At 37.0% G+C, this 15,114-nt stretch overlaps 1 protein-coding gene across 1 annotated transcript; it reads left to right on the top strand.

Moving 5' to 3' along the window:
• Positions 1-449: 449 nt before the first annotated feature.
• LOC144633908 (uncharacterized) lies at positions 450-14,148 on the top strand. Its single transcript, XM_078492836.1, has 5 exons — positions 450-563; positions 5,597-5,731; positions 6,303-6,512; positions 12,034-12,174; positions 13,463-14,148. The coding sequence occupies exons 1-5, from the start codon at positions 527-529 to the stop codon at positions 14,011-14,013; spliced, it is 1,074 nt and encodes a 357-aa protein (XP_078348962.1). The 5' UTR covers positions 450-526; the 3' UTR covers positions 14,014-14,148.
• The last annotated feature ends 966 nt before the right edge of the window (positions 14,149-15,114 follow it).

Below are 15,114 nucleotides of genomic sequence, written 5' to 3' on the forward strand. Positions count from 1 at the left end.
ATGTTGTTTTGTGTAGCTGTTCTCAAAACATGCTAACTGTCTTCCATAAATAACTAATACTCTACGAAAACATTCCATTTATGGTACTTTCTGGAATAATCTGTAAAAGCGCAAAGTGAATAACAGCTGTCATTAAAGCTGTAGCTCAGCTATATTTATTTATGAAATAAAAATATCGAAAGGTGATAAACATTAGTTTAAAGCACTTTTAAAATATTACTAATAGGATTAGCAAGCGAGAAACTGCAGAAACTAAATGATAATTTATTTATCTTAAAAAATCAGAGATACGTTTGAAATTCCCCTTTCTCTGTTACAGAACTATTGCATGAGGTTTGTTTTTACAAAGATCCCCTACATGCTGAGGACAGGCCGGATACAAGTGATTGTTATCTGATTACGTGTATGTTTCCACTTTATTGTTATTTGTTTACTCGGAATATGTCACATATACGGTTTTCATGAAGCTAAATATCTGAGAGACTTGATTAAATTCAAAATTAAATCTGTTTTTACCGATCAGAAAATGGCCGGAAAGATTAAATTCTTCATCGAGAAAAAAGGTAAGATTTTTATTACTATACTGGCGAGATTTTTGAGGTACAAAGATTGTGAGGACATTCTCTCGCTTGGACGCCATCTCCAGGGCAGCAATTACCAGATGTTCAGAGATCTGCCCTATGAAATTGTTAAGAGAAGGAAGGATCAGATGGCTACTCTTAAGAGGGCGAAACAACTTAACATCCCGGCGTCTTTCAGCAAAGCTCAACCGGACAAGCTTTTTGTCCGTGGAAAACTATGGCCCGTCGGAAAATCCTTAGACGCAACGGACGATATTGATGAGTAACTGTTTAGCAGCATTTCTGGTAAAACACGTTTATCCCGTGCTTATACTTCTACTCTAAATAATTTATGTATTTTAGTTTTTTCTAAGCAGGCGGGAAGGGCAAAGCTAGCGAATATCACCTCCCTTTATCAAGCTATAGCTTTAGCTACATCATTCCTCCTAGTGGAGAATCAGTTTTATTAGAACAGCGTGTGTATGTTTTTTGTTAGTTATCTGCTTGGAGTTTTCCCTGCTTTCTATGTCTTTTGTATATGTTTGTACTTAACGTCAGTGAAACTCGATGATCTCGTTTGTAGTAGACATCTAGCAACACTTCTTTTGGCCTCTTCGATTTATTTTTCCAAACTGTATTACTCTGTTTCTTTTTATTTATTTAGACGATTCAGCTCTAATTACCATAATACGGGCAGAACTCGCGGGATCCTGAGGGTGACACCAAGGCATGTGGGAATATTTATAACCCAATGGCTTTAACAATAGCCTCTTTAAATGTCAGGGGACTCAGGGATAACACGAAACGTAGAGAGGTGTTTAATTGGTTACGAAGAAAACAATTCTCAATTTATATGCTACAGGAGGTACATTGCACCGAGCAATCAAATGATCTCTGGGCTGCAGAATGGGGCTACAAAACAATTTTTAGCACCTACAGTAGTAACAGAGCAGGAGTATGCATACTTTTCAACAATAATTTCAACTTGCAAATTCAAAGGCTTTTTGTTGATCCGTTAGGACGTTTCATTATATGTGACATCAAAGCAAATGAAAGGTGTTTTACCCTTGGCAACATTTACGCTCCAAATGAAGACAAACCAGAGTTCTTTCAGGATTTCTTTAATCACCTATCAGATTTTGACTGTGAAGATGTAATCTTAGGAGGAGACTTCAATCTTGTACTCGACATAGAAACAGACAAAAAAGGCGGCGTCGCTAAAACGCACCAGCATAGCAACCCTCGGGTCCCTGGGGGGGGGGGGAATTAAAAGTCGTTGAAGAGTTCTGCCAAAAACTAGATCTGACAGACGTGTGGAGGATCTTAAACCCAAATAGCTATAGATACACATGGAGAGGACGGCGTCCAAATGTTCATTGCAGATTGGATTTTTTTTTAGTAAGTCAAAGTTTAGTGGGAAACACTACCCTTGCAAATATCATGACAGGTTACAAGACAGACCATTCGATGATTACATTAAGCTTATCACTACATTCAAATCCAAGAGGGCCGGGATTTTGGAAATTAAATACATCCTTTCTAACTGAAATCGATTATATTAACCAAATTAAATCAACCATTTCGGCTACTCTTGAAGAATACAGAAATGATGACTCAGTAAACCCCGCATTACTTTGGGAAATGGTAAAACTCAAAGTGCGCGAGAAAACGCTCTATTACGCAAAGACTAAGAAAAACATGACTAAACAGCGGGAGCTAGAAATAGAAGAAACAATAGCCAAACTTGAAGAGAAAATTGATAATTTGCATATAAATAATCAAGACACGCAATACTTTCACCTCGAACAGCAATTAGATGAACAAAAGAGTGAGCTTGAGAGAATAATAGAATTTCGCACCAAAGGTGCAATCCTAAGATCAAAAACTAAATGGTACAACGAAGGAGAGAAAAACACGAAATATTTCTTAAATCTTGAAAAGCGTCAATACAAGCAAGGAACAATAAGCCAACTTAAAACAAATGATAGCGATTTTGCTACCACCGATGCCGAGATATTAACTGAATGTGTGACCTTCTACAAAAATTTGTATACATCTAAAGTAAATGTTCTCAATCCAGAAGACATCTCTTTTTTCTTCTCGCAAGTCAACGATACAGTTCTCACAGAAGATGAACAGAAAACCTGCGAAGGATATCTAACAGAAAAAGAATGCCTAGAGGCCCTTCGAAGTATGGAACCGAACAAGACTCCGGGTAGCGACGGATTGCCAGCTGAATTTTATAAAGTTCTTTGGAAAGAAATATCTACTACCCTCATCAGAGCACTTAACTATTCATACGAATCTGGACAGCTATCAACAACCCAAAGAAGGGGTATTATCAAACTGATTCCTAAGAAAGATGCAGAGCCTTTTTTTATAAAAAATTGGAGACCCTTAACACTTCTCAACTGTGATTACAAAATAGCAGCAAAATCAATTGCGAACCGCATTAAAATTGTGCTCCCAGATCTTATCAACAATGACCAGACGGGCTTTATTAAAGGTAGATTTATAGGAGAAAACATTCGGCTTATCGACAGCGTTATTGGTTTTGCAAAAGAGAGAAATATACCGGGATTACTTCTATTTTTAGATTTTGAAAAAGCCTTTGATACTATAGAATGGCCTTTCATTAGGAAAACTTTCCGATATTTCGGATTTGGCGATGGCGTCATTAACTGGATGAATATCTTTTATGGTAACGTGGAAAGCTGCGTTTTAAACAACGGATGGGCGAGCAACTTATTTGAAATTCAAAGAGGAGTTAGACAGGGATGCCCTCTCTCACCCTATCTTTTCGTTCTGTCCGTTGAAGTACTAGCTAAAGCAATCCGAGAAAACAAAAATATCAAAGGTATCCTTGTCAACCAAAATGAAATCAAAATAAGCCAGTACGCAGATGACACGACACTAATATTGGACGGATCAAGGAGCTCTTTGGAAGCCTCTCTTAAAGTACTCGATAAATTTGGAGCTGTCTCTGGTCTCAGACTTAATGATAAGAAAACGGAAGCCCTTTGGATCGGGTCTAACACTGGCAAGGACCATATAATACTTCCAGAAAGGAATTTCAAATGGCCAAAATATAAAGTTAAATCCTTAGGTGTATGGATTTCAGTTGATCCTGAAGCAACCATAACGCTGAATTATAAAGAACGATTAGCTAAAGTTCGGAATGTCCTTGACTGCTGGAAATACCGCAGACTTACACTTATTGGCAAAATAACAGTATTGAAAAGTCTAGCGACCTCCCAACTTGTTTATGTACTATCTCCGCTATGTACAGATGTGAGTGCAATCAAAGAAGCGAACAAACTTTTCTATACATTTTTATGGAATGGAAAAGGTGACAAAATCAAACGAGATGTAATGATTAATGACTATCCTCACGGTGGTCTTAAAATGATAGATATTCAGTCTTTCAGTAAGTCTCTAAAAGTAACTTGGATTAAGAAATATCTTGACACCGAAAACCAAGGAAAATGGAAACTTTTCTTTGACTTAGAACTAGGAACATTTGGAGGAAAAATAGCCCTTACAGGAAACCTCGACAAGAAAGATACAACCAGCACTGCAAAAGCTTCAAATAGTTTTATAAAAGAAGTCTTGACAATCTGGTCAGAAGCAAATTTTGAAGACAATATAATTTCTGAGAAACAATTTCTTGATCAATCCTTATGGTATAACTCGCTAATTAGAATTGATAACCGCCCTATTTTCTACAAAGAATGGTTTAACAAGGACATTAAAAAAGTGAAACATTTGAAAGATGACTTAAACAACTTCCTGTCTTTAAATGAACTAAGAACTAAATACAATATCAATGCGTGCCCTTTAAGATATTACGGCCTGGTATCTACAATCAAGTCTACTTGGAACACGCACAAATGTAATTTTGTAAACAATAGCCCCGAATACGAAAACTTCTCTACTAAGTTAATGACAACACAAAGTGCAACCCGACTTGCATATTCTAAACTCGTTGCCAAAAAATCAACTGCTCCAACCCAAAGCCAGCAGAAATGGATGAATGATTGTAACATCACAAATGCTGAAGATATTAAATGGCAAAAGACGTACCAGCTAGCTTCGAAGTGCACAAAAAGCACCAGGCTGAAAGAGTTTCAATTTAAATTTTTGCACCGAAGAATTTCAACAAACGATTTCTTGTATAAAATAGGAATTAAAGATGACTCTAAGTGCTCCTTCTGCCGTGAGGTGCCAGAAACATTAATTCATCTTTTCTGGAAATGCCCTAAAACGGAATCCTTCTGGGCCGATGTGACATCAAGGATGACGCAGTGCAAAATTAATCCAAACAACAACTCATTGGAGTGTACTGTTGCTATGGGTTTAACACCAGATTCATCTCAATACTACAATCAAATCAATTTCTGTTGCCTGCTTGCCAGACACTTTATTTGGCTTTGCCATACAAAAGAAACTACCCCCCACATAGATGGTTTTCGGCGATATCTTAAACTTGCATATGAAACAGAACAGATAACAAAAACCACTACTCCGAAGAAATGGGAACTTTTGAAAAATTTCATTTAAAAAGGTCAAATAACCAAAGAAAACCCTTGTATCCCCTGACATTCCATTTTCTACCCCCACTTGCCTTGGCAATGCCACCAACAGCCCTGCATTTTTAATTTCTGCCACCATATTGATTTCGTCCTCTTTTTCCTGCCCCTTTATCGTTCTTGTGCTTATTATTTTCCTATGGTTAATTAGTGTAGAGATTTGTAATACATCGTTTCGTTTTGTTTCTTTACTTTATTACATTGTAATTTTTTTCTCTTCCTTGTGTGTATTGTATTGTTGTAAGCATTGTTGTAAGCATTAATAAAAAAAAAATAAAAAAAAATAAAAAAAGATTTTTATTCATTTGACGCATCACTTAAAGCAGGACATATGAAGAACATATTTGTCAATTTTAAAAATCTGCTTTTTCTACAAAAGGAAGGTCAGCTTATCTGTATCTTAGGCACTATAAATTACTACCAGCCTAACGTTTTTTTTATCACCAGGAGTGTACATGATGATGCTGATAGGATTCTGCCAGTCTGTGATTATTGCGATGATATTTCTTCCCTTCGTGGATAGCTTGGTATCCAGAACATTATCCCATTCCTACTCGGATCAGTTTTATGAAATGCATGAAGGTGAGTCGCTTTTGTCGTCTAAAATAACATTCCATCCGATCTTAAAAGTCACTTCAGGTGTTTTCCTTTTTTCGTTTTTAACTCGGAAAAGAATTGTAGTGAGTGGACGGAATTTCACTCCTTCACTCCTCCCCTCGACTCCTATTAAACTTAGGCACGCAATGCGTGCAAGTGTTATAAGCCACCAGCCGAAATATTGTTTTAATGTCAGTTTGCTTGAAATAGGCCTAAACTTAATTTTAATATTATTATTATTTTGCCTTACCTTCAAAAAACAAAAATGAAAAATAAAAATAAAGTTAAAGAAAACAATTTGCAACGGATGGGAACTCTTTCTCTTGGCCTTTCAGCCTGCTTTCTATTAGCAGCTAGATGACAATTAAACTTAGTGAAGTGAACTGAAGCGTGGAAAGTTTAACATCATTTGTTTTGGCAAATCTTTATTTGCCAGTCTGTTGTTTTCGATTATTGTTTCATAATAAGTTTTTCGAGTCTAGTGGCTTATAGCCACTTGGATTGAAGGTTGATGTTTCAAGAGTTTACTATCTGATGAAATACATTCTATTTTCAGGCTTCAGGCTTGTTGATCACGTCATAGAAACTTCGATTACTGGTGAAGTCAACGCTGGTTTACGATGTGCAAGGCATAGGAAATGCCAATCATACAACTGTCATTCTGACGGACACCATGGTAACGAAACATGTGAATTGAGCGACCACTCAAGAGACACGAATCCAAAGGACTTAATACCAACCAAGGGATTCACTTACTATGGAAAAAGTAAGAAGCTAATCGCGGCTAGTTAATAAGGACAAAAAACATTTGAATTGACCATTTCGGAGATGCTCAGGGAAATGGGGCGCGCTTCAAATTTTAACCAATCGATAACTGAAACACCACATAAACGATCACGGTGGGTTTGGTCATTTGACGGAGTTTGGTGCTTTTAGGATGAGAAGGGACCAAGTTATGGACCTTAAAACATGTCTCTAATTTTGGGACAGCTCCCCCTAAACTATATAAACCTTGAATTGTTTTTGTGTTTCCTTAATACTGAGCAAACAAAAAAGTGACTTTCATCTCAGCTTCTTCCACATAGTAGGTTTATGAGCCCGATTTGTAAGCAAGTCTATGGTTTCAAGTCCCTAACTTGGTCTCTGTCATCAAACTTGGATAAATGACCAATCTCGATCTAATCTTCTATGTGGTAGTGTCTGATTATTGATTGGTTGAAATTCGAAACTCGCCCGCGTTCCCTGCGCAACTCCGTAATGCACCATTCTGTAGCTCGTCTTGTGCATTTGTAATGTTAACCCTACTGCAATTTCCTAGGGTGGACGACATCGAATTTTTCGCTTTATCATTGAGGGATTGATAATAGCTACAAGCTCTTTTTTTGGAAGATTTCTTGACACCAATTGGGTTTCTTAACTTCTATGGATTTTTTTTTTTTTGACTAAGTGTAAATTTTTTTTTCGATCCCACCTGCAAGAACAACCCCCTCTCAAACAGCTAACATTTTTGCTGTTTATCGAGATGCTAGCGGTTCCATTTACCATCGAAGCATTGAAAATCGGGTAAATAACGAGCAATGACGTCAAAGGGACACATTTGTGGACATTTTCTTCATTCATAAAAATTAATAGCTTTCTGTTGATATGGAAATGGGATTCAATCTTAGAGAAGAAAGTAAAAGTTTAACCGCCCCCCGATCCGCTAACGGAAAGTAGGAGATTATGAAAAGAAACCACACGCATCCGCAGCCGCCAATACCATTTACGGCTATTCGTTTTAATGTGAAGAGTTTTTTGCATGAACAGATATTGACTGTCTCTTTGAGCGGCCAACATGGAGCCATCTCTAGGCAGCTTTGGACGGACCATTTTTTTTCCTGCAAATTCAAAAGACTTTGCGTTGAAAACTAGCTTAAACTTGCATTAAGCAAACTGTTTTCCCAGACAACACGAGGATTTTCTAACTGTTTCAAACAATATGCATTCCGATAGCAAAGAAATAGGTTATGAAAAGAACAAGTGCGAGTGCAATTTGGGATATATCAGCACAAGTAAATTTTTCAAAGGAAAAACAAAATTCCGTGCAAAGAATTCAAAGACCACGTTGTCTTTTATTTTTTCTGAAAATTGCTGCTGCTGCTTAAGACGACTAGTAACGATGAACAATCTTAGAGTGAATTCTATACAAGCTTGGATTTTAGGAAAACAGTGAAGGTACAGCGAGTTGGTGCCGGATAGCGCGAAGGAAACAGCCTGAAGAAGAAACTGAAACTTTCATCAAAGAGCAAACAAGCAGCTATTTCAAAAAGAAATAGTGTTTCGTTTCCAGATTGCGGAAGCGTGAGAATAGTGTCACGGAACACTTAAGGAGAGATGGGTTTGTGGTTAACTTTAATTTGGAGAAGGTCCTAGTGTATGTTGAATTTGCCGAATTTATGCACGAGTGAAGAATGAAAAGAAGAACTCCATATTCAGTAGTAACTTAAATTCCCATTTAACACCTACTGTCCATTTTATGTAAAGGAGACATAAACTACGTCCTGCTGCAGTTTGGCTTTCAAGAGTTCAAGTAACACGTAAATATTTCTCTTTATAGAAATAGCATGTGTCTTTCTCTCCAAATTAAGTTAAGTGAAGGGAGCTTGCCTTTATCGTTTTTACTTATCCAGCGAAAATTAAATTGATTTTTTTATTTCTGCAGAACACTTTTTTGCTTAAAAATGGCACCAGATAGCATAGCTTTGAATGTTACATGAATGGAAAAATAACTTACAGAAAATATTTAAATACATTCCTATCAATGTGGGGAAACATCAAACCACAATAGTAAAATGCAAGATCGGAGTAATGCAATTAATTTAAATGGTTTATTTTTTGAAACAAACAATCCTAAAATAAATCAGTTCCATAAATAAAGTGTTTTGTGACTACTGATTTCTGATAAAATGCAAAACAACACTTTAATCGTAGATGAAATTATAACCTTTTGACAAAAAGCTTGAGGTATATACTTCTCTGAGTTGATCACATGCTCAAATCAAATAAATGCCAAATTCAAGACAAACCAAAACCCTGGTCGACAAGAACAGAGATAACCTCGCTGTTTCGAAGCCATTTCTTCAAAATCGTTACTTTTCTTTACAAAAAAAACGGCCAGGGCAAATTAATGTAAAAAGCTATAATACACAGATTTTTAACCGGGATTTTTAATTATAAGCAAAATTCAAGTTTAAAGAAAGTTTTATGTTATATGTTATATATAGTCATACCAGGATTGTATTTTGCTCGATCCGCGCTGCACGCTCTCTCGGCAAACATAAAATTATCTCCACAGAATAAGACACAGCCAAGTTTTTTCTGTTGTCAGTGTAACAGCCTTGCATTGGTAACACTGATAATAACGATTTGCTTTTTTGTCGATACTGTGGAGTTTCGATCAGACCGCGATGGCTTTGAATAATCCAAATAATGTTTATATCATTAATTTAATCTCAGAAATCTGCTCCAGCAGTTGCAACGGTAGTTAATGTTGAGCGTTACATCAACTAAGGAGACGAGACGAATTTAGTTCGACACGGCAGTTGCACACCTTGCTGTACGATACTGTCCATACAAAATTTAAACATTGAAAGAACTTACTGTCTTCTTTTTCGTTCTCAACTTTACGTGCAGACTCGAATGTTTTTGCGACGCACGTGACACTAATCACGCAATTCCGCGTACATCCACGCGAGAACCCACGCAATTTTGCGTGTATTCGCACTGTTTGTGACGTCGAAGATGCCGTGAATTTTCCTGTACAAATAGAATAGGGCAATCTCCCACATTTATACATTCCCCTGTAACATGTAGAGAAATTACCTTTGTAACTCACCTGCAAATATGCACTTCTCTTTGTAGCGCACCTAAGCTCTACCGTGTGAGCAAACACGAGATACGCCAAGTCATCCCGTTTTTCTTTGCGCTTGCAAACACTGGTTGGTGGAAATCTACTTCCGTTTCAGAATAATATTAAACGCTACGAGAGCTTTCTCTAGTTTTCTTACAATACATCGCTTTAATCAAACTTAAAACCATTGCAGTCGTTAGATATTTCTGTTTGCAACGAATCTCAATATTTTTGGTCATGCTGAGGAATATATTTCCGATATTTGAAGAACATGTTTTTACGAAATTAATTGCCATCGGTCATATGTATTTACTTTGTGGTTACGACCGTTCTTGTGATTCGATAGCAGCCCCCCATACATACATACATACATACATACATACATACATACATACATACATTAACTTTATTTAATCTCAGATTTACAGAGTAGCTGGTTAGCTAATATCTCCGAGAAAGAAAAAAAAATGTAAAAAATAACAACCTAGAAAATTATAAAAACAAAAAACACTAAGCGGAAAAATAAAGCATTACAATTAAATTAAAGTTGTGATATCCTAACGACTTACCACAGACAACATCTTTTTCCTGTCGAGATTGCTTTTCAGTGACGAGTAAAAAATGCAAATATAGTCCAGGCCAATATGTTAAGGACAATTAGAAATTTCTAAAATCCTTTTATAGGGCAAGGGTAAAACGTGCCCCGTGCGAGCAAACACGACAAGTCATCCTGTTTTTGTTTGCAAGCACTGATTGGTGGAAATTTACTTCCGTTTCAGAAAATCGCTAGAATGTTTACTTAACAATTAAACGCTACGAGAGCTTTCTTTAGTTTTCTTACAATACATCGCTTTAATCAAACTTAAAACCATTGTAGTCGTCAGATATTTCTGTTTGCAACGAATTTCAATACTTTTTGATCATGCTGAGAAATATCTTTCCGATATTTGAAGAACATGTTTTTACGAAATTAATTGCCTTCGGTCAAATGTATAAATTTTACTTTGTGGTTACGACCGTTCTTCTGATTGGATAGTAGCCCCCACTGTGTAAATAGTTCACATCGAAGCCAAAATAATACCGTATCGTTTCTGAGGAAACGAAACAATAATAACGTATCGTTTCTGAGGAAACGAAACAAAAAGTAAACTGAAACACAACCAAGAAAACCACCAGTGACATGAAAACATGCATTTCAACGTTATTTGTTGTCAATGAATAGGGGGTGTCTTAGCGGTTTTCGACTTACAAGCTAGTGACCTTGATGACTTTTAAACAAATATATGTAAATGTAAATGTTGTTTTTTTATAGTGGTCATGCACTTAGCTTCGAGATAGCTAGTTTACAGGCATGCCACTGAAACAGGGGAAACAAATATTTTAAATGAACATATCAAGGTTAAAAATTCCCACTGGCAGGAGGCAGACAAGTTGGCTATATACAAAGCGTGATCGAGGATTTGAACTCGCGACTACCGAGAAACAAATCCAGCTAGTGGCAGGGGCAGGTCTTGAACCGGGGACCTCCGGATTACAACACCAGCGCCCTAAACCACTCGGCCACGCTTGCCTCCTTTAAAGCAAAGTATTTCATTAACTGAGTTTTCCGCAAAATTAATGGCGACGAGCGGTACGAATCTAACACGCTGTCGGGTTAACGATAAAAGCGAGGCATTCAGTTGTTCCTTTCCGATAAAGGAATCTTGAAGGGGTTGCTGGAGCAAACATTAGCAGCATTTCTGGTTACCAGATTTAGAACTTCAACGGCCAAGTAAAGACAATACAAGAATCGCACAAATGTCGTAGATTTGCTATCGAAAGTGACGACGAAGACTTAAATATTCCTAACAGTGCATTCCGCTGCATGCATTTTTGCTTGTTTGATCTTGAGAACGTCGACGAAATTTACCTTGCCAAACTGTAACACAACTATAAATAACTTGCTTAATTTTTACGACTGTATAGTAATCATTTGTCTCGAAACTAAATATATTTTTGACGGAGTACGCGACTACCCTTTAGTCACCTGATTTGTGCGGTTTTAAATGAATGAACAGACAAGCGCGCGCGTCACCGGATTGTGAAGTGATCATTTCTGATTGAAAACAACTTTAAGCTCTATTTTTAAACCCATATAATATACACCTTTTTAACCTCGAACGTTCGGTCTTTACGGGAAAATATATCTAAACCTCGCACACCTTGCTGTATTGACCTTGCTATCGCTCGGTCAATACGGCAAGGCCTCAGTTTGAGTAGATTTTCCCGTAAAGATCTCACTATCACTTAAAAAGTAGTAAATATTGCACATCATATATATAAAAAATATACACCAAAGGTAATGTGAGGTAGAAGCTAAGCTCATAGAAGCAACTGTTTTCTATTGCATTCAAACAAGGTCGGTATTATCATCCTATCGGTCATTCATGTAAGAACATCATGGATTCTGGACACTCCAGAGGAGACGGGGAGTACTGGATCGACCCTGAGAAGAGTGGGAACCCTTTATTAGTTTACTGTGACATGACAACTGACGGTGGTAAGTGATGGATAGATCTTTAAATGTCAAGGTGGATCGATATCTGGAACAGAAAGTGTGTGTGTGTGTGTGTGTCTTATTCAGAGGAACGCAAGTAGTTAATAAATGCAGTTGTTTTGCGTTTTCCCAAACACTTATTTAGTTACAATGTTAACAGCAGTTCCTTAAACTTTCAAAAAAGAATGGTCTTGATAGCAAAAAAGTACTTCCATTTAGCAAAAAAGTACTTCCATATTGCAAAAAAGTACTTCCATAGCAAAAAAGTACTTCCATTTTAGCAAAAAAGTACTTCCATTCTATTTTAGTGACTTCTGTTGAGAAAATGCGCAAGGTCATGAATATAATACTAGGAACTCAAAGCAACTTCATAAAACTTATGAAGAACATATTCAAATATTCAACAAGAAACAAAATAATTGACTTTTGGAATAGAATACCTTTGTTCATCAAACACTCAGCGTCTTTAAAAATATTTAAAAAGAAACTAAAACAGTATATTTAATCTTTAGCAGTGACAGCTCAGTAAAATAAGAAAATAGAAATTACTTAATTAGAGTGATATTATTATTGTACATGTATTATTGTACTACCTGACTGATATAAATTGAATGTATTTTTTTTTCTAATAGTTGTTACTAAAGGGAGACTACTTTGTAAAAGCCCTTGAGGGTTTCTTTAGTCTTCCTCCCAAGTTATAATATTGATATACATTCTAATGTAATTAATTGACTTCATGGGAAATAAACATTCATTCATTCAAGTGATTTCAATAAGCATAATTATATGCTCGATTCGATTTTTTTTTTAAGCGTAGTAGAAGCATTTCAGTTTTGGGGCTCTCAGACGGGTTCACAGGCTATTTTCCGACACATATTTGGGTTAACAACTTGTCGCGAAAAGAAAACTTGACAAAGCCAAATGCTCCGTCATTATTCGGGAGTAATAAGTGCTTCTGTTAATTTCTAAGATTGTTTTTGGATTTTGACAAAAATCGATTTTTTTACAGAATTTCAACTTCTTACCATTTAAAGCTACATTTGAAGCTACGAAAAATGGCCCTATTTGAAAGACAATGATAGATGATATCAAGTGACTTCATAAAATTACACTGCAGAGAAAGAGCAACGTCACCGCTTTAAACATGTCCAATAAAATTTTGGGGCAGTTAAAGCTACAAAATGTGAGGAGACGAAATTTGCTTTACCACCTAAAAATAACGATACACAAAGAAGATAATAATAATAAAATCCACTTATCTCACGGGATTTCTGAATTTTCTCATCTTCAGGTGGTTGGCTTCTTGTTGCAAACTTTATGATAGATGACTCAGGGCCCCCCTCGGATTGGACTGCAGAGCAAACATACCGGGGAATAAGCAAATACACCAATGGGAAAATGGGAATCTCAAGACATGCCATGAATGAGCTGAGAACACGCCTACCTTTCACTCAATTGAGATTCCACTGCAGCAAACAACAGGGACGTACGTTCCACGTGACCACGGTCACCAACAGCACTGGTGAAGCTGTAGTCCAGTACTTCAGCGATCAAACGGATATTAAGCCCAGTTCGTGTGGTTCGTTTGTGCGAATGGAAGACGATAATTCTCAATTAGCCGCACAGTGCGCCAGATGGGGACACAACGAATTGACTGGGCAATTTTGGGTTGGTAAATGGGGTGGCGCAAATAACCAGGGTGGAATGTATAACCATGCAATTTTTAATGCAGGCAGCAGTCACTGGGTAATCGGGTCAGGGGGGAGATGGGAATGTGATGATTATTATATGCATGACTCAACGATATCTGCAAATGACTTCTGGAGAATTTTTGTCCGTTAACTTTGCACTCAATCACAAACTGTGTAATAAACTATGTCAACATTTGGGGGGAAAAAAACTTTAAACATTGTGCGGCAAGACCGAAAGATAGAATGGGTAGAAGAAGAGAACTGCGGCACGTGGTGAATACTAATAAGGCATAACGACTTGATGGAAATCACGATTTTGTACGCTTTCATGTTCTTCAGACATGTAGAAAAAATGGTACTTTTAGCAGCACTGAATTCAAACCAATTTTCAGAAGTAAAAGTCATGCGAAAATAAAGCTACGAAAAAAAAAGCCTCTTGAGAGGAAAAAGAAATAATTCACGAGCAAAAATACCAACCTGTTCATTTTCTCTAGGCCAATATGCAAAATTAAAGTAAATACCCAGACTACCATTCGGTCTTCGACCCTTTCATCCGACAACGTCATTAGCGAAGCGCACGAGGTTTAAAAATAGAATGCAAATGATTATATCCCCTACGAGTGCGAGACTCATACAGCATCAGCGTGTTCTGAGAGAAATAGAGGAAATCTAGGGAAGGCTTCGTTACAAAAAAATGTTTTAGGGACATCGACTTTTTTTAGAAAGAGTTGAAGAAAATCGTCCGCCATTCCGGTTTGCTTGTCTGGTCCTTGTCTGAGTCATTACGTTACTCGTGCGCTTCGCTATTGGAATATGTGTATGTACTGTACTGTTTCCTTGTTTAGTTTCCTGTGTACCAATACACACATACACGTGGAATGAATCAGTAAGCAAGTTATCAATTTGAAATCGCAGGACTAAAGTTCAAAACGCCAGCTTTCTAAACTCGCCATGGTGGTTTACTTACTTACCCTTCTTAATATCGATTTTAAGTTTATGATTGCCAATAAGGAAATCACTTTTAGCATTATATATTCAGTCTGTTACTTGACCAGCGCCCCACTGGCAGCTGAGAGTTCATGTCCGTTTCGAAAACGCGCTGAATCGCCAAAATATAGAAGCCGTCGATCCCGCTTCTTTGAAGCAGGAATCCCTCTTCACTTTGATATCTACCTTATTACATGAAATTTTCGCGACACTTTAAATTAAGTGACTCACATTATACCAATAATAAAAAAAATAAGTTTAGTAC

The sequence above is a fragment of the Oculina patagonica genome, chromosome 12, assembly GCF_052425735.1.
Source record: "Oculina patagonica isolate OP01 chromosome 12, crgOcupat, whole genome shotgun sequence".
Taxonomy (NCBI): domain Eukaryota; kingdom Metazoa; phylum Cnidaria; class Anthozoa; order Scleractinia; family Oculinidae; genus Oculina; species Oculina patagonica.

What these genes read in the sequence shown, in the direction of transcription:
- LOC144633908 (XM_078492836.1), top strand. Translation starts at nt 527, where the DNA reads ATGGCCGGAAAGATTAAATTCTTCATCGAGAAAAAAG. An exon ending in GTTTTATGAAATGCATGAAG is followed by an intron (nt 5,732 to 6,302) that starts GTGAGTCGCTTT and finishes TTCTATTTTCAG; the next exon opens with GCTTCAGGCTTGTTGATCAC. An exon ending in ATTCACTTACTATGGAAAAA is followed by an intron (nt 6,513 to 12,033) that starts GTAAGAAGCTAA and finishes CATTCAAACAAG; the next exon opens with GTCGGTATTATCATCCTATC.